General features: G+C 40.0%; 1 protein-coding gene across 8 annotated transcripts in view; it reads right to left on the bottom strand.

Annotated features, from left to right (window-relative positions):
- UTRN (utrophin) overlaps window positions 1–19,565 on the bottom strand; it is a 316,563-nt gene that overhangs the window by 113,507 nt on the left and 183,491 nt on the right. The window contains exon 1 of one of the 8 annotated variants that reach the window (XM_053382095.1): window positions 9,025–9,179. The exons of 6 other annotated variants lie outside the window; for them this stretch is intronic. Coding sequence is in view for 1 of the 2 variants with exons in the window: in XM_053382094.1 (XP_053238069.1) it covers window positions 7,965–8,015 (51 nt within the window). In the remaining variant the exon portion in view is untranslated. Of the gene's footprint in view, window positions 1–7,964; window positions 8,580–9,024; window positions 9,180–19,565 lie in introns of those variants that run through there. One more of the 8 variants, XM_053382094.1, reaches the window with a different exon arrangement.

The following is a 19,565-nucleotide window of genomic DNA, read 5'->3' as shown; positions in this document are numbered from 1 at the left end:
ACCAGGGTGGGGTACAACATAAAACAAATTATAAAAACCTCAGTAAAACAGAACAAAAAAACTCCAAGAAATCAAGAAAAGAGGAGCTTCTATTTTTCAAAAGTAAAGCAAAAAGCATTGTGAAATGAACACCAACATGACTGCTTACTAACATCTGGGCAAGAATGTTTAAACATAGGGGGAAAGCCATGGGGCATACAGTATATCTCCATGGGATTAATCAGTGAAGATTATTACAGGAACCTTGTGATGCTACAAACATGATTTTCCTTTTGAGAGAATCAAATTCAACAAGCCTGGAATGCCAGAAAGAGCTGATTCTTTCATATTCATTTCAGCATGTTCCATTCTCTCCCGAGTGAGCTTTTACACAGGTGCCCACGAGGGTAGCACAGCATCTAAAAATGGCCGTTATTCATACGACAGGCATTTAAGAATTCATTGACTGCTCCTGTTCATTTAGGGTATTGTGGAATGCATAATTATCCTCACTGGGAAAAGAAAACAGATGTATGGATGAAAATATGAAATCTCAGGGACACATTTGACGCTTCAACAAAGTTAGTGAAATAAAACTTGGAATTGTTTGTTTCTTCAGAGGGAGAAATGTTTTAGACACTCAGCAAGTACTTCCTTGTTTACAGGGCTCTCGACACATCCATCTGTAGGAGTGTGGGACTCTTTCAGAGGAAGGATGGAGGTGGTGAGTGGGGCTCACCTGCATGGTCTCTGTGCGTTCTTACAATGACTAGAGGGGGCTGCAAGTGAACTATGTGACGTTTAATAGAACACTCTTGCAGTGGTTTTTGTGTTTTCTTCATAACCATATGTAGCTTCTTTGTATTTATTTCCTTTTCACCCCCTTTCATCTCCTTAACATCTTGTGATATTTGAGAGTGATTTCTTCACATATATTCAGACTCGCAGATTGACTCCTCAAGTATCAGTAATATAAGTGCAGCTGACAGAAATGTTAATCACCTTGTCCCCACCAATTTGACCCTTTAAAACTGAGGTAGCAGAAGCAAGCACTCCTCACGGCTGAACTTTTAAAATGTTCCACAGTGGAAATGAAATCACAGGGTTTTTCATTCTTCCAAGTTGCACTTCCTTTCATCACCCCTTGCCCACGGTCTCTCTCCATTTACACAATTATGATGTAGTTTTGCTTCTCGATTGATTGGTTGGTTATCTGGGGTAGATTCTGTTTATACATGTACTGTCTCTGAACTCAAATGCAGGGAACCAAATTGAAGAAAAACCCATTGTAATGCTATGAAAAGGTGTTGCTATAGCATTCTTTACATGGTTAGCACCACTATAATAGTATCGAACAGAAAAATACAAAAAGCTTGATACTGAAAACAGCAATGAGGGGAAAGGCTCTACATCACTGCTGAATCATCGTTTAAGAAGAAGTTTCATTTTTTCCTCCTTGAAAAAATTGTGAAGATTATGCCTGTGCAGCCCCAACCATTTGATCAGGAAAGGATACAGTATATGCAGCTTACACACACACACACACACACACACACCAAACTATGGCAGAGCTAGGGAGTGTTTTTTGGTTTGAGGGTTGGCCCTGTCTCTTGGCCAAACCTTGGGGCCACATGCTAGTGGTGGGGAATGCTAAAACCAAAGTGTATGGGGCCAATCCACACTTGCACACACTTGCACACAAACACACACAGTCACACAACATTAACATGGGCACCTAGGATCTCTGTCTCCCTTTTCTCTTTTGTTTCACTCAGTCCATCTATTGCTCTACCTTCCCTTCCATCTCCTCCCTTTTCACTTTCTCCCTACTGGACCAGCAGGATTGTCAATGGGGCCAAATGTTGTCAGGTGAAGAGAAAAGGAGAACACTCATGACAAGAATGCCTGGGAGGCTGGAAGCAGGAAGTGTGGTGCACCATCATTCTTATGGATGAAGCAGTTGGCCAGGGGCAGGTGTACCACTGGCGAAGGTGTCCCCATGGCCCTGCAATGTTGTGTTAGCACTGCCAATGCCAATATCAAAATTGTCATTGCCAGTAAATTAATTGTGGGCAGTGGCAGGCCACTGGGCATGGCTTGGGCCAGAATGGGTCCATGGGTTGGCTGTTCCTCAGTCACAAGATATACAGGCAGAAATGTAATTAAACTAATATGGAACCCTTTGGTGGGCACTAAAAAGCAAACAAAGTAGAGATGTCAACAACAACAAATATTACCTAATTTAGACTATACATCTGCCCACTCAAATGTATTATGAACTGAATGTCATTTCACCATCTCAGAAAGTTAAACAAGATTTTGTTTGTGCACAGGCAAAATTCAGGCTGACCAGTTCTGTAAATTCACGTGCAAAAGTTCTTTAATGTTAACTCTTTACTATCAGTGAAATTCTCATTTGAATCCTCATTCCCTCTGAAAGTCTGGACTACAAAGCTGGCTACTGTATGGTGCAGGCACAGAAATTCTTTAATGCTAACCTTTCCTCTTGACGAAACTCTTTTTGACTGCCGTGAACTATGTGACTAGAGACCACCCAGCCAGGCTTGTCATTTGTTTGGCAAGTCATCTTTTCTCTCTGGGTCAGTTCTTTGACTGTTTCTTGCAAATGTTTTCGTTAGTTGCTTTCCCCCTGCCCAGATTCTGATCTAAAACCCTCTCTTACTCCTGAAGTTGTTTGTTTTGGCAGGAGGAGACAGCAACTGAATTTCCAGGGAACTCTCAATCATGCTTGGTGCTAGCAACTGGCATTCCTAGATCGCAATATGACAAGGACCAGAACTCTCAGAAACAGGCTAGCTTTTTTCTGAATGTACCTGAGAAAAACAAACTCAAACAGATTGTTGAACAGGTAAAGGCTGCAAAGGGTGACCATGTCAAGGTGAAGAGCCATGGCTCAGTGCTAAAGCATCTGCTTTGCATGCGGACGATCCCAGGTTCAATCCTCAGCCTCTCCAGGTAGGGCTGGGAATGTCCTCTGCCTGAAATCCTAAAGAGCTTCTGCCTGTCAGAGTAGACAATACTGAGCTCCAGTAGACCAAAAGTATGACTCTGTATAAGGCAGCTCCCTGCATAAACTACCCCACCTGCTTCATTCACCTTCATTTGCTTTCACCACCATTGCCTTCATTTTGCACCCGGTTGTGTAGACTGCGAGACTTTTTGCTGGTATGTGTTTTTCTAAGCATGGTAAAGGGACCCCTGACCATTAGGTCCAGTCGTGACCGACTCTGGGGTTGCGGCGCTCATCTCGCTTAATTGGCCAAGGGAGCCGGCGTACAGCTTCTGAGTCATGTGGCCAGCATGACTAAGCATTTTCTAAGCATAGTGCTTAGGATATTTTAATATGGGTAAAGACATAAATAAATTGCCCCACTTTCACAAAGCTGAGTGGGCTACCAATACAATATGGCTCACACCTTAATCTTTAGGGAGAATCCTTTCATAGGAAAATAAGGAGAGCTCTGTTGGATCAAGTCAATGGCCCATCTAGTCCAACGTCCGGTTCTCACAGCAGGACCTGAGCACAAAAGCACCCTACCCTCCAACATTTTTCAACAACCTTCACACCCTATGTGCACTTCATACTGGTCCATCCACCCTCTGATATGTGCAAGTCTCCTCAGACATGTACAACTGTACAGACACATACAAATAAAGACACAAAATAGTTAAGGATGCTACATTTTGACAGGCAACAAGGCAAACAAGGCATCCAATGCTTGAAATTTAAGTTTCATAAAATTAAGGAGGGCTGCAAAATTCCCCCCATACGTTCATTTCCCAATTATCTTGTCTACAGACTGGTACAGATGCGTTGCCAACCTGCCAGTCTTCCAATTTTGTTCTCTTTTAATTTCAGGCTCCTGATAAAGTTTTTAAACTCAAACTTTTTTCCTCCTTACAGGTTACCAATGTGCACCAGCCAAAAAAAAAAGGGGGGGGGAATCTAATCACCACACGTATAAAAACATCAAGATAGCTACAAGTCTATACATACAAGTAGGCAAAACCCCAAAGCACTACTGTGACTAACAACCAGCTGCACCCAAAAAAAACTACTTGAAGCTGTGGTTAGGGTTCAGTCTGTCTGAAATTAACATGAAGCAAACCCCTTTGAGAATAAACTTTTTCCAGGTAGCACACCAAAAGTATTTTAGCTTCTGATCGTTTTGTTTGCAAGTGAAAATGTAAAACCTGTGGCATGATCTCTCAGGGGAAGCTGAAGCCTCAATCCATACACAACAAGCAAAACCCAGTGGGACTGCTTCCTTCCATACAGATGTAATCAGGAGCATCTCCATTTGGTCACTGCTAACAGGGACTTGCTGTCATTGATAAAGCACCTTTGGCTCTGTAGGGCAGAAGAAGCCGCTTGCAGCATTTTGAATCCAACACTTTAGGTATCCCTTCCTACAATAAATCAGCTCCTATTTCTCCTGCTTCCAGCATAGCAGGGTAAAGAGCATGTTAAATATCTGTTCTTCTGCATCAAATGGTGGAGGGAGGGGGACCTACCACAGAAAATTACAAACAATACAGGTCCAGTTTCCATGTTTCAGAACATAGGTGTAACTTTGTCTTTATTTACAGACACCTATAACTGTAGACAAATGAATGTACAGTGGGACCTCGGGTTACATACGCTTCAGGTTACATACGCTTCAGGTTACAGACTCCGCTAACCCAGAAATAGTACCTCGGGTTAAGAACTTTGCTTCAGGATGAGAACAGAAATCGTGCTCTGGCAGCACGGCAGCAGCAGGAGGCCCCATTAGCTAAAGTGGTGCTTCAGGTTAAGAACAGTTTCAGGTTAAGAACAGACCTCCAGAACGAATTAAGTTCTTAACCCGAGGTACCACTGTAAATTTAGAAAGGAAGAACCACACAGAAAAAGAAAGCTTTGCATGCTAACCCTTGCACAGAACTACTATTGTACTCAAGCAGCTTGTAGACATGGATGTAACCAAAGCTATTAAATCCTTGTAAAACTGTCACTAAAAGATAACACTGCCTAGAATAATATCAATTGTGAATAAAGTATAGGTAAATCAAAGTGTAACTGTTGGGCCATTGGTTATGCTTGTTTTTTTAAAAGCATAATGAAATTACTTAAGAGCTCAAGTTGTTTTAATATCATATCTGGTGTTATTTTTTTTTTTAAAAAAGAATCTTCTATGTTCCCATTTAAGCAAGGTCATTAAATAATACCTCCCAATACAGTCTGCATCAGCTTGAGACATAGACACTCTTGTTGAGCAAAGGGTCTCCAATAGCTAACAGCTGGTGAATTTTCATCCTTTTAATAGCAGCATTTTGGAATGTGGGGATGTTTATTTCCGAAGTCTCCAGAACATATACATACACATACATGAGCCTTGGTAACACAAAGAATGACTCTGACAACAAGCCAGAACTATAGAATTACTTTCTGATTTGTCCCATTTTAGTCTTTTAACTGCTATGAGCCAACAGTCCCATATAAGTGCCAGGAGAAAAAATAAGGCAGACAAAAACAAATCACACTCCTGCTCTAAGTGAAGACATGACCATTCACCTTCACACGTGCACCCCTGCCCCCAAGTGCTCAGAATAATTAAAGGGTTACCAACCAAAGCTCAAGGAAGGCATTCCATACCACTGAGGCCATGTGCCTGCTCCTTTGGAGGGAGTGTAACCCCATCAAGACCAGGCAACCTCTCATGCATCTGGTCTAGACTCTAAGGAACCACCCACTCACAGTGCCTCAGTCTTATCTGGGGTTGTACTGGTCTGCCCTCAGAGGCTGCCCATTTAGGCCTTAGGGAGTTCCTTACTAACATGGTCACACCTCTGTCAAAATCCTGGTCAATCTCTAGAAAACCAATGGGGAACCTATAGCCCTCTGGCTGTTGTTGGACTACAACACCCATCAACCCTAGTGAGCATGGCCACTAGTAAGTGGTGATGGGAGTTATAGTTCATCACCTGGAGGGCCACATGTTCCCCATCCCTGATCTAGAATAAAGTGATACAACAAAATACAAAATCCTGTCCATTATTTCCACTTCCTCGACTTCCCTGGGATACCAGGAAGCACAATGGTCTTCAGTCAGCAAGAGAGTGTGCCTAGGTAGTGGGGAATTGTGTCCAATTTCCTGGGCCATATGAGCTCTTTGGAATTCAAATTGTAATACAATGCAATATGTAAGAAATAAAAGAAACTACGAAAATACAATTAAAAATCATAGAGTGCCCTACAATTGCTACAACAGGTAGAAAACTCATTAAGTGGTCCATCAAGACCATCAGCATTTTTCAAGTGGTCTGGCAGGGTGTGTGTTGGAAACTACTGTCCTAGACAGCCAAGTAACTTGTGTTCCCAACAATCAACCAACATGATAACTGCTTTGTCATTAGGAAAATGTGTAGGAATCCAATTAAAGGCTCACATTCAAATTTCTGACTACTATAGCCAACTAAAACAGCCAGGATTCTGCTGCAGCAACATCAAATATATATAAGCATATAAGCAAGCAACAAGTAATGTATTTTTACAAAATAAGTTATCCTTACATGAATACAATAGCAACACTAATTTGCATCTTTTGTAATGATTTACAACTTTCTCCCTTGTTCGAAATCTGTGACATCAATTTCCTTGGTGCTGAACTTGTTACTATTAGAGTAAAAATGCAATGGGGGATTTGGGGGTGGGCATTAGCAGCTGGAAACTGAAACTTGCAAGCATCAGATCTCCTTTGAAAGAAGCAGACAGAACTGCCCACATAGGAGCTGCTTTCTAAACACATCACTAAATTAATTGAAAGCTGGCACATTAAAGTTGCCACTACAGCTTGCTAACCTTCAGTATCTGATCTAAACTTTTACAATTAATAGCTGCAATTACAACACACGGTCCAGCTATTGGTAATAATTACCAGCTCTCAAATCAAGTGAAACACAGCAATTAATTAAGACTACACATGTTATGCTAAGGGTGTTTAAACAAACAAGCAAACAAACAAGCAAACAAACAAACAGAACCATTATTGCCACATACTTTCTAATATGTTTCCAAATGCCACTCAAAACATCTCTTTCTAATGCCAACAACTGGTATGATATCCAATTTGTGTTTGATTTCAGTTAGCTAGCTAGTAGGATTCACAAAAGTTATATAAATGGTAACTCCAAAAGAGCAGCATTCAATATATTTGCTCGCCTCTTACTTTGAAACTTATCTCTTCCACTGAGCAAAACCCAATGGTGTCAACAAGCATTATAGTAGTACTATTGCACAGCATGTGTACATTAGTGATTCGAAGCCTGAAAAAGATGCAGGTGAAAAAAAAATTCACTCCTTTTGCTATATGTCAACTTTTGATGTGCCATTCTAATTGAAAGAAACAAAGTCAAGGTTTAGAATTTGCTGCATCAATGCATTTTTCAGATACCAAACACATCTCTGGTACTTAGGAGAAAAGGAAACATTTTAAGAATGACCAATGAACGACCAAAGTACCATATTTCCCCAGCATTACTCTTATTAGGCTGCTTGATACAATCTGAAGGCAGTAAAAGAGAGAAAAGAAAGGTGAGAAAAACACTGTTCACATTTGATGGAGCCACTGAACTACTTGCAAACTTAAAACAAAAAGAAAAAGCTACCGTCATTTCTTTCAGCAAGAAGTTATGAAATGCTTTCTGTTGAATAGCAAGTGTTCAATTGCATCACTCCATGAAAAGGCCCCTTATTCGCATAACTGGGCACTGCTGGATAGTTCTGTTACTTATTAAGAAAGCATATGGAGGAGTTTGAATTAATGCTACAGGCAGTACAAGAAAAAATGCCATTGCAGAATACTTTTTTTAAAAAAAACAACAACCCATGAGGCACTGGGTATTCTCCCAGAAAAAAAGAATATTCAGAATTTTCTTCTTCTTTTTAAAGAAAAGTAAAGAGTTTAAACTCGCCTTCTTCATACCTTTTCAAATGTTGTCAGTAATTCCCGTAAGCTGAAGTTCAGGCCAATCATTCTTCACTCTCCCTTTGGCACCTACATCTTCCTAACGAAGGTTTTCAAATCAACAGGTCTGTTGCCTTCAAAAGGTGTGCATACATATATTTTTCCAACTATATCTCTTCAAAGTTCTTTGGAAAATCCTGGTCAGTGGCAGCTTAGGCCGCAACATCATTCTGCTGCCCCACTGTGCCCAATTGTTTTCAGGCTGGATAGTTCAGAGTAAGTAAGCTTAATTCTACTTGTTCTATTAACCAGGTTCCATGAGGCTGGCATGTTTTCCTCGTCTCACTAGACCGCCCAGGATTCCCTTTTGCTCACCTCACTAATGACCTGCAGGCCCAAAATATTTTCTCTCCTGGGCCCCAAGCTCAACGTTTGGTCTCAATTACACTCCGCAAACGACGCTATATCCTCATGGCACATAAAAGAAAGAAAGGAAAATACTCTGCCAGTGTTTCTCCATTCATTTACAAACGACTTTTGCTTAAAAATAAAAAAAATGTGCTGTAAAACAACAGCCAACTTGTGAAAAAAGTTAAAGTAGGACAAATTGCACTTCAGTCTGAAGGAAAAAGGCATCACCAAATGCTGGAAAACAGGCTACTTCTTTTCTCCTGTTCTCTCTCACACACACGCTGTCCTGGTGACCAGCAGACTTGTGTTGCTATGGAAATAACCAAGCCAGATTCACTCCATTTTCCTCTGCCTGACTAGCCTAGGGGATGCTGCTCTGCTTTCCAATAGGAGGGGGAGAAACACCAGGAAAAAACCGTTATTCACTTTGTTTCAGTAAAACTCCCAAGCAAAATCTCACGAGATATATAACCTTCCCAACCTTCGCAGGGATCTTCTCCTTTAGATCCCCCACTAGCTCTGGCAACAGTGTGGCAATCCATCCCTAGGATATGTTTATTATTTTAATCTGCACCCTCCCTTCCACCACCCCTTGCTCTCCTCTGAAGCTAAGCCCACTCCCACTTCCTGGAGGCCTCCCCTCCCTTACTGAAAAAAACTTTAGTACCTATAGAGCAATGGAAAATCCTGGGCCATCAGCTCCTGCTATTTTACAACTTCTCTCATTCTCTTCTTCCAAAAGAAACCCAAACATTCATTCTTCCCGACTACGGCTTTGAAAAAAAATAACATTAAAACAAAACAAAAACGGTTAAAGTAACAGTAAATCTTGCGCCAAAGCCTGCTGCTGCTCTGCTTCCATTACCTCAGTCTCAACACACACAGATCGTTTTCATATGAGGCCTTTTGCTCTCATTTCAGCAGGAAACCTGACACCTGGAGTTTTGCTACTAGGCAATCACTTCCGATTTGCTAACAGAAAGAAAAGGGGGGAAAAAGAAATTCCATTCGAAAAGTGAAGAGAGTGCACATTTCAATTCTTGCCAATGTTTCCTTTACATCTTATGGAGGAGACGTACAAGCAAAACACTTCGCTATATTTCCCAGCAAGCAAGCAATTTCTGAAAACTGAATAGTGACAAAGCCTCTCAGCATTGCAACTCATATCAGTTCCATCTAAACCCGTCAATGGCTTCACTTAACATCAGTGTGTCCATCACAGTGCTGCTCAGGGTGCACATGCCCAAACCCTGTGAAACAGGTAGCGATCAGAGGAATACTACTCTGAAAGTGCTGCTGCAGAAGAACAGACTTAGTAAAAGAAATAAGAACGTTTGCAGATTTTTATTTCACTTGTGTGGGAAAGGTTGCTTTTGCTGTCAAAAAAAAGTTTGTGAAATGTTAGCCACAGTATAGGAACACAGAAGTGGTGTTTGCATGTCATGCTACACCATAGTTTAGCACTATGTGCATGAACTGGACCAAAGAAGTCCCTCCTCCCTCACAGCTGAGACTTTGAGAGCTCCCCTTGCTTCCTTAAATTTATATAATTGTGGTTTATCACATAATCTGCTCAGATCCTGAACAAGCCAACTTCAAACTATCAGTTATGAAGCTAAGTTAACCATAGTTCTTTTTTTAAAAAAAATTATTGTTAAAATAGTTCATCATTAATCCACATATATTACAGATATACAAACATACATTTCATACAATCCTTATAAGTGTTCAAACATACTTACACTCAATCCCACAAATAATTCCTTTTCCCATCACCATCCACCACCCCTCATCCCACCCTTGTGTTAGACTTCCAATCTACTCAATTGCAATTTCTTTCCACTTCTATTACTTTCTTTCACACACCTTTAGCCTAATTTCATACTTCTTTTTCTATTACACATTGTTATCCATCTTATTCAGTATTTCAGTGTTTGAAACGGAACTTGTATATTCTAATAGGAGTTCTGATTTTTTGATATGGTTTTGCAAGTATCTTTTAAACACCTTCTAGTCCCTATCTATCTTCTCTTTTGAGATCCAAGTTAACCATAGTTCATATCATCAACAACCTATAGTTTGGACAACACAACAATCCAACTTTAAGTAAAAATTAAAGTAAGATCTCCCCTCCAATAGCTCAGTCAGTAAAACATATTCTTCATCTAAGGCAGGCATAGGCAAACTCAGCCCTCCAGATGTTTTGGAACTACAATTCCCATCATCCCTGACTGCTGGTCCTGTTAGCTAGGGATGATGGGAGTTGTAGTCCCAAAACATCAAGAGGGCCGAGTTTGCCTATGCCTGATCTAAGGGTCGTAGGTTTGAACCCCATGTTTGGCAAAAGACCCTGTCTTGCAGAGGGTTTGGCTAGATGGCCCTTGGGGTTCCTTCCAACTCCTCTGTGATTCTACCCTAACTAGCAGCCCTTGAAAGCCTTTTCCTTCATGTGTCTGCCTAATGCCTCCTCTGACTGGCAAGATGGCTCATGATACATAGCTCAGTCAGTAGAGCATGAGACTCTTAATCTCAGTGTCATGACATCAAGCCCCATTTTGGGCAAAAGATTCCCGGATTGCAAGGGGTTGGACCTCCATGATCCCTTCCAACTCTATAGTTCTGAGTCTGTGATTCTATCCTACAAGTCTTGTAAGAGGAAAAGAGGTGGGGGGAGGGAATGTAAGGCTAAATCTTGCTCATTCCAGTTCATACTCATCACACTAAACAGCATGAAATGTGAACACTGCCATTCATCCAAACATTGTTCCATAGCAAAGATGATAATGTATGCCAGATGAGCCGCAACAGAGATGGAGGCTTCTATTCAACATCACCAGGCATATGAAGAAACATTTGGAAAAGCCTGGGCCATTTCGGTCCCCATTTTAAACATCCAAGCATTTCAGTTAGATGCGGAAATGCAAAACAAAAGCAGGCTTCTCAAATCCACCTCCCTCCCACTAATTTCACTGCTACCTGTACCCCTGAACAGCTTTTAACAGAAAAAAATAAATAAAGCAGATTTAAGAAGTATTACTTCACAAAACATATAATCAACTTATAGTAATCATTGCCATAATTATTTGCAATGCCACAAATATACCTGTTTGGCACAATTAGATAAATAAAGACCAGGTTTAATATTGAAAGTCAAGTCACCTCAACATACCAAGTGCTTACAGGAAGAAAAGACCAGGAAAGGGCTGTTATCTTCACCCTGTAGGGTTACAATATTTCAAAAAGTGAAAATTGTTGAGTTGTGTTTTTTTAAAAGGAAATTCGCCCAAAACTAAACACTTCTGAAATGGGTTGCCATACGCCCAGGTTTTCCTGATTGTCAGAAATTTCACCAGGGCGCTATTTCCAATGGACAACTCCCGCATGTCTGGGAAATTCTGGATGTATGGCAGACCTACTTCCTGTGAGTATGGCTCTTCTTGTGTATTAAGTGAAATCTCATGTTAAGTTATTGTATACCTTCAAAATAAAAAACTAGAAGCAGATATTGCCATCATGTCATGCTTGCTGGTCTCCTTTGTGGTATCTGCATGATGACTGTCACCAGACTGCTAACTAAACAGATCACTGATCTCACCCAGAATGGCAATTTTTCCTCTTCCTGTGTCCAGTGGTTACATAACCTGACATGGTTAACAAATATTGCTGCCCTAGACCTACTGAAGCAGACACAGTGTAACTAAACAACAGACCAAGACTGCATACTGATGTTGCCAGTACTGGTTCCATTTTCCACAAAAATGTATAGCAGCTCTAAGAATTTTCCTCTGTTATTCTACAATTCACTTAAATAAGCACCCTTCCCCTACCTGATGTCCTCCAGATGTTTAGGACTACAAATGCCATCAGACCCCAGCCAGTGTGGCCAAATGGTCAAGCAATATCTGGAAGCCACTGCAGTGGGGGAAACTGTTTTAAAGCAAATTTAAAGGCTATGTGACTAGCATGAACGAGAGCATCTGTAGCAAAGGGTGCACAATTACCGTATGTACTATTACATTATTGGACTAAGCTGCTTCTGGCAAAACCAGAGCAGCGCACAGAAATGCCGTTTACCTTACCGCCAGAGCGGTACCTATTTATCTACTTGCACTTTGAGGTGCTTTCGAACTGCTATGTTGGCAGGAGCAGGGACCGAGCAATGGGAGCTCACCCCATCGTGGGGATTCGAACCGCCGACCTACTGATTGCCAAGCCCTAGGCTCTGTGGTTTAGACCACAGCGCCACCTGCGTCCCTTGTACATTATTGGACATTTATGTTTCTCTCTGTAACACAATTGCTCTTGCAATGAGAAAGCTCAACTAATTATTGGATTTTCTTGCAACTGTAACTCACACTTCCATGTTAAATACATGGGGTGCAGTGGGGAGCCCCTTATAAACAGAAGCTTTACATTCTTCATCTTTGACACGTAAGCACGTAAATGCACAACCATAAATATAAAACACTTTAATTCTGAGACAAAAACAGAATGTCCAGCTATAGTTTACATTCCTGTGTAATTACAAAAATATAGTTCAGTTTTGTATGTGTGGACACCCAGAATCCAATTTTTCTAGCAAAAAAAACCCACAAGCACTATAGAGAAATACAGACTTTACAAAAGATTGAAGACACCAAAGACTCTAGAAAGCTGGCATTCTGTCAGTTTAAGCACTTGTGCAAATAAGTTTCAGCTAATCTTTTAAGGATGAAACTGGCTTACTGCCACAAGCAGAACGATAACACAGATCACCTCTGAAAACTTTTTTGCCCAATGAATTTTGCAATTGAGTTTTTATGAAGGATATAACAGGAATGTTCTGGTGCTAATAGCACATCCTCCATTAACAATATTACCAAATACACTTAAAAAAAGAGGTGTTTTACATGTACACAGGTCTATCAATAGAATGTTTATGCCGATGTTGCAGGAAGATACATCAGTGCTAGCAATAAAGAGTGTGAGGCTTTAATGTTTACCACTTACACCAGTTAACACAACCACTATAAAAGAGCTTTCAGAACTGCTGTGCATGTTCTTTCAAACAGACTGCACAAATTCCATACAGGATATGACATAATAATTAAAACTAAGTTCTGAAAAAAAAAGCCTAAATAGAAATGAATGTGCAATCTATAAAACTGCTATTCAACAGTCCAAAAGCCCAAAATCTGTATTGCAATGCTTACACACTATCTATTCTGTTTGAAACAGGGCAAGATGGCACATGCACACAAACATGTAGTGCTGCTGACAAGAGTGCACAACATCAGTGCTTAAAAGTTTACGAGTTTTCAGAGAAAAGTAATTTTAATCAAGCACAGAGCTATGGAGCAGCCACAAAAACAAAGCTTTAGAGTTAGGAATATGTGAGTGGAACTCAATCCAGTAGAATCAATAAAAGTGAAATTACACAGAAAAAAAATGAAGACATTCCATTACTTCCATAAAAAGGAAAAATGCCTGATTGACTCTGACATGACCCTATACCAATGAAGTTGAATTAAACTATAGAAACCACCTCACTATGTTTTTATAATATCTTTCACATGGATTCTGCTGCTCAGCTTGTTTTTAGAAAACATAAAATAATATACCAGGCCACAGATATTGCCTCTGCAAAGTTTCTCTGATGTTTGGGAGTATGACAGAACAAGGGTTTTGAAGGAAACATTAATGTATGGGGGGGTGACATTTTAAAACCTTCACTAAAAACAAATAGTCTCTTCTTTTCTCCCCACTGCCCTGAGCACAAATCAAATATCTTATGGCAGCCTAAAAACAGATAAATGAATTCACAATGGCATAGAAGAAAGCCAGAGAAAGTGGGGGGGGGGCAACAAGGGAATTCTTCGTAGAATTGTAGATTTGGAGATTTAAATTGTAGATTTAGAGGGGGGCATCTAGTCCAGCACCCTGCAATGCAGGCATCTCAGCTAAAGCATCCATGACAGATGGCCATCCAACCTATGCTTAAAAACCTCCAAGGAAGGTTTGAGGGAGACTGTTCCACTGTCAAACATCCATTGTAGCATTAACTCTACGTCACTTGGAATAATACTGAAAGGATTTTGAACCATTTAAGAAAATTCAGTGGCAATCTATGAGGATTGCAAAGGAATAAAAGCTGAATGAACAAGATATATTTAGTTTTCAAATTAAGTTGATATATACTTCTTAAACACTTAAAAAGCTGTAAAAATAAAATAAAGAGGTAACAATTGTTCACGCTATCTATGGAACACAGAAACCGTGATTGACTATTTTCTTACATAAACCCTTAAACTTAATTTTCTATACTAGAAAATCCAACACTAATTAGAAACCTTGAACACTAAGAGTTCAAATATTCTCTTTCTTCAAAGTGTCATGTGATAATTAGTAATAAGCAATGGTTACATAAAATAATTTTACTTCATCAAAATATACGTGTTGCTTACTGCCTAAAACAAAGGATTGAATAGAGGCCAAAATTAGCAGTGAGAACAGTGCTTTCTTTTGTAGGTTATCCTTCTAATATGCAATTTTCTGGTTTATTATTCAGCTAACTGGTGAAAGGAAGAAAGCATTATAGTGTATTTGATGTTGTAGCCTGTCAGAGAGAACCTTGAATGCCACATCAAGAAAAAAAGACCAAGCCATTCTCAGGTTCATATCTAATTTTAACAGGCCTTGTTCACCTTGCGTCATTTTTTGTTTTCATCTCCCATTAGAACTTGAATGCTGACTGCTTCATTAACACCTAAAATCCTATTACAGTGGTTTCACATCAGCTTTCTAGATTATCAGCGCTTAGGACAATAAGTACAGTGGTACCTCGGGTTAAGAACTTAATTCGTTCTGGAGGTCCGTTCTTAACCTGAAACTGTTCTTAACCTGAGGTACCACTTTAGCTAATGGGGCCTCCCGCTGCTGGCGCGCAATTGCTGTTCTCATCCTGAAGCAAAGTTCTTAACCCAAGATACTATTTCTGGGTTTGCGGAGTCTGTAGCCTGAAGCGTCTGTAACCCAAGGTACCACTGTACACAGTTGTTACCAATTGTTTCCCATGTCCATCTTCTCTCATGGATAGACACCGACTATGGGGCTGTTGCTTTTCACAGCACAGGGTGCCTTATATTCCTGAACGAAGTGTTATTTCTCCTGAAAAAACTATACATAGCCCAATAACCTACAGTCCATCCTTGCATGCACTGGTGCCTTACACACCCCTGAGGTAAGGGGAAACCCACTTAAAAATCACAGCACCAATGTTACTTTCACCTGCCCACACACAGGAGTTACCCTAACATATTTTATTTATTTGTATTTACTTATCAAAGTATTTATATATCACCCACTCAGGGGGTTGTGCAGTAATACAGAACATAAAACAATTAAAAGAGTACAGAACAATCGTGAAAATGACTATCTGCTTGATAGAATTATAAACAACTGCATAGGCCTGAAAGCATTAAAAGGTCATCTGAAAATCCAATATGAGGTTGCCTGCTGAATCTCTGCTGGAAAAGTGTTTCACAGCAACATTAAATGCCTAACTTCCCATTGAGGGCAGCCAGGCCTCCATAACACAGGAGACAACTAACAGGGAACCTCCAGATAAACTCAGCAATCAAGCTCAGTGATTTTCTTTGAAGGCTGTCCATTTCCCTTCCAACATCAAAGTATAGGAACATCTTGATCCTCTTTCCCTCGCAAGCAGCACACATAGCACCCAAACCACTATGTGCTCACTGAATTGTACTATTGGTGCATAGTGGGAAATCTCTTGTTTCCCATTTCTCATATCTCACAGCAACTCCTCCTTCCTCCTCCCCCCCTGCAAAATGGTTCAGAAATCTAAGGATAACATCCACTTTTCCTCCAAATGAAACAAGTTTTATATCTTTGTGGAGGATGTTTTGCACATTTAAAAAGTGACACAATCAGTCTTGGTTCACTGATAAATGAATCCACGTAAAAGATTGTGAGCCAAGAAGCTCACATACACGACTGACCAGTTATCTAGGGGATATTCACAACACAAGCACATAATTTTCTTGGAAGTTTATGGGTGTAATCCAAACGTGAACACCTCCGAGCCTCAAAGATTTCAATGGGAGATTTAATCTGACTTGACAATTGATAAAGGGATTCACTTTAAACGAGACAGCTTGTTACAGAGCAAGCTATGTCTCTACATTAACTTGTCTCTTACGATGTGAGCAAGTTAAAATGAATAGGAGATACAAAGACAGCAAGTCCACTTCATTGAGAAGAGAAGGTGAAAGTAACACTAAGTAAATATTAGTTTGAGAGAACATCACTTCCAATTCTGGTAAGATAACTAGCCAGATTATTACTAGGTTTAAACATATGAAATCGCTGGCCAAACTGTGAGATGGACCACTAAGTGTTTGTAAAATGTTTAGCATCCCATGAATCCTCTGTAGAAGAAGAGGAGTTTGGATTTGATATCCCGCTTTATCATTACCCTAAGGAGTCTCAAAGCGGCTCACAATCTCCTTTCCCTTCCTCCCCCACAACAGACACTCTGTGAGGTGAGTGAGGCTGAGAGACTTCAGAGAAGTGTGACTAGCCCAAGGTCACCCAGCAGCTGCATGTGGAGGAGCGGTTCAGTGCTCTTAACCACTACACCACACTGGCGCTGTAGGCAAAGATAGCTATATTAACAGGAAACCCTGTGCAGTCCATTTTTAACTCAGTGTTAGTTATTTTCCTGGAACATTTTTATCCCAGAGGGATAAGTCTGGAAACCTTGACACATATATTAAATTGTATATATGCAGCTAAAGTAATGTTAACCCTTTAAAAAAAAGGCAGCTGGAATGAGGCTTTTAATAAGCACCATCTGTATTAGGTAGAATGCTGTGGGCATCTTACTGGCACTTCCAACCTTATGAAAAAAGAAAAAGAACAAACACAGCTGTACCACACCACCTTTCCAAACAAAGGTTTTTAAAATAATAATGTATCACAATCTCAGTCTCCTTGTTCTCTCAGCTGACAGGTTTTGATGCCTGAACAGGCACTGAACCTTTCCAACTTGGACCCTTCCAATAAGCAAAAAGATGGCTTTCTGTGCCACCTCTTCTGCTTTGAAAAGCAAAATAAATGGCTTTCGGTAGCTCCAAGATGTAGGACCAAGAAGATTCTTGCTGTATCTCGTTCCTCCTCTTCCCCTTAAACTTGACGTTCTCTTTTGTTGTCTGAATGATGTTCATGTGGCTGTTTCCTAATGTCTGGCTTTGTGTTCACGAAGGCAGCTTCGTTTTGGAATCCCAGAGTATGCCAAGAGTTGGAATGCTCAAAATGAAGGAAGTATATCCAGGAAAGCAAACCTTAACCAATTAGATATTTGATCTATGGTATCTAAAGTAGTGCCAGAGGACAGAGTAGAAACTGCACAGAGAGGCAATTTGCCTTTGCCCTTATATTTCCTACCTATTCTCGCCACAGGCAGTTCAATAGGTAAAACTGCAAACAATGGCTGATAGGTGCCTTGTGAACCCAACACCAACTTCAAACGTACAGTGCAACACAGAAATTGGCTTAACCAGTCAGTAATAAAAACAGGGACAGTGATTGGCACAAAACGCTATTACCCTCTCAGAGAACTCCTCGGCCAGGGTGAAATCAGTCCTGCTAACTAATGCACTGGAAGTCTCCACCAAGGTGCAGCAAATTATACATCTTTAGAAAGGTAAAGCTTACAAGTTCAAAATTACCTGTTTCAGACCAAGGAAACCAAAACAGTCAGCTATTTATAGGATGGGGAAAACATGTCCATCAGCCCTTCCACACAGCACATTATTACCTCTATCCTACTTCCTGCGGTTCTCTCATAACAAGCGAATCTTGCACAAGATGACTGATTGTCAACTTTGTCATGGTGAGCAAAGATTAATGCAAAGGACCAGGTGATGGCTATCAAAGGTCTTCTGAGGTTGTTTTACACACCCTTGAGCTCTTTGGAGGAAGGAATAAAATGTAATTAAGCAGCTAACTAAATTCTAGCTCAGTGGTTTCATTTCTGGAAAATATTTTATACAGTTCTTTTGATTCCACCACCTACACCAGTTCTCTCAAAATTAAGTACCAATGTGAAATAGAAATAGATCCCCTCAATAGCAGCATAAAGTAACCAGGTAAAACAATACCAACTGGATAATAAGGTTTGAAATCAGCAAATAGTGGCAGTCCAATAAAATACATCATTTGTATCTATTCTTTGATACATGGGGCAATTTCAGGAAAGTTAAAATAGGTTGCTGAATCACTCAATAAATTAACAACTTTTCAATCTAAATGTTATTCTGGGCCATTGCTCAAGCAAATAGTATATCTATTTGCCAACTGCACCATTTGGCACAATTTTTGTAATCAACAACACTTTCAGAAGAAGCCATGTCCCTCATGAATGAAAGTCTAATGTGAATCTAACTAGTTTAGAAAGTAAAATTAATTATAAATATATTATTTCAAACACTTTTCCTTAGCATAGAAGCTGTGCTTCAATTAAAAAAAACCACAACATATGGAAGTGCCAGTTATTTATTAACACAAGCAGGGTTCACAGAATTGCTATCCCCTAACATAATGGTAGCAATATGGTGTCATCACACACTGCTACACAGAAAAATTATTTAGCTCAAAAGCTCTGACTGCTAATTTTTAAATATTATTATTAATCTGCCCAAATAAAAGTTGGACCATATGGCTCGTTGTTTTCATTAGTCAGTGCTCTAATTTAGCAACAGTGAAAAGCTGGCAAAATACGAGTCTCTGAAAACCAACGTAAAACATATTTGAGAGAATTTTGTCAGAGACCCCTCAAGGCAGATTTCTTTGATAACAATTCTTACTTCCTACATTAGAATTCTGGTCAGTGTCACAGTGAGGATGACAGAAAACAAGAGGCAAGAGAAAATACAGAACATTTTTCATTTTTCGACTATAGGGGATTAAAGTTACTGATGTGAAAATGTTCAGTTTTATCTCCCAGCAGGAATGGTGTTTTGCACAATCACACACAAAGGAGAGGTAGGGAGAAAAGACGCTAATACTTAGGAGAGCCTTCAAATTTTTCCTATGAGAATTTAACTATCTACATGTAGGACTCTGCAGTTTCCAGACACTGCAACCGTATTTATTCTCCCCAAAGGGAAATATGACCAGATGAAGAAGTGAAGCACATCCAATGTG

The sequence above is a fragment of the Podarcis raffonei genome, chromosome 3, assembly GCF_027172205.1.
Source record: "Podarcis raffonei isolate rPodRaf1 chromosome 3, rPodRaf1.pri, whole genome shotgun sequence".
NCBI classification, from domain to species: domain Eukaryota; kingdom Metazoa; phylum Chordata; class Lepidosauria; order Squamata; family Lacertidae; genus Podarcis; species Podarcis raffonei.
This window is presented reverse-complemented; position numbering and strand designations above follow the sequence as displayed.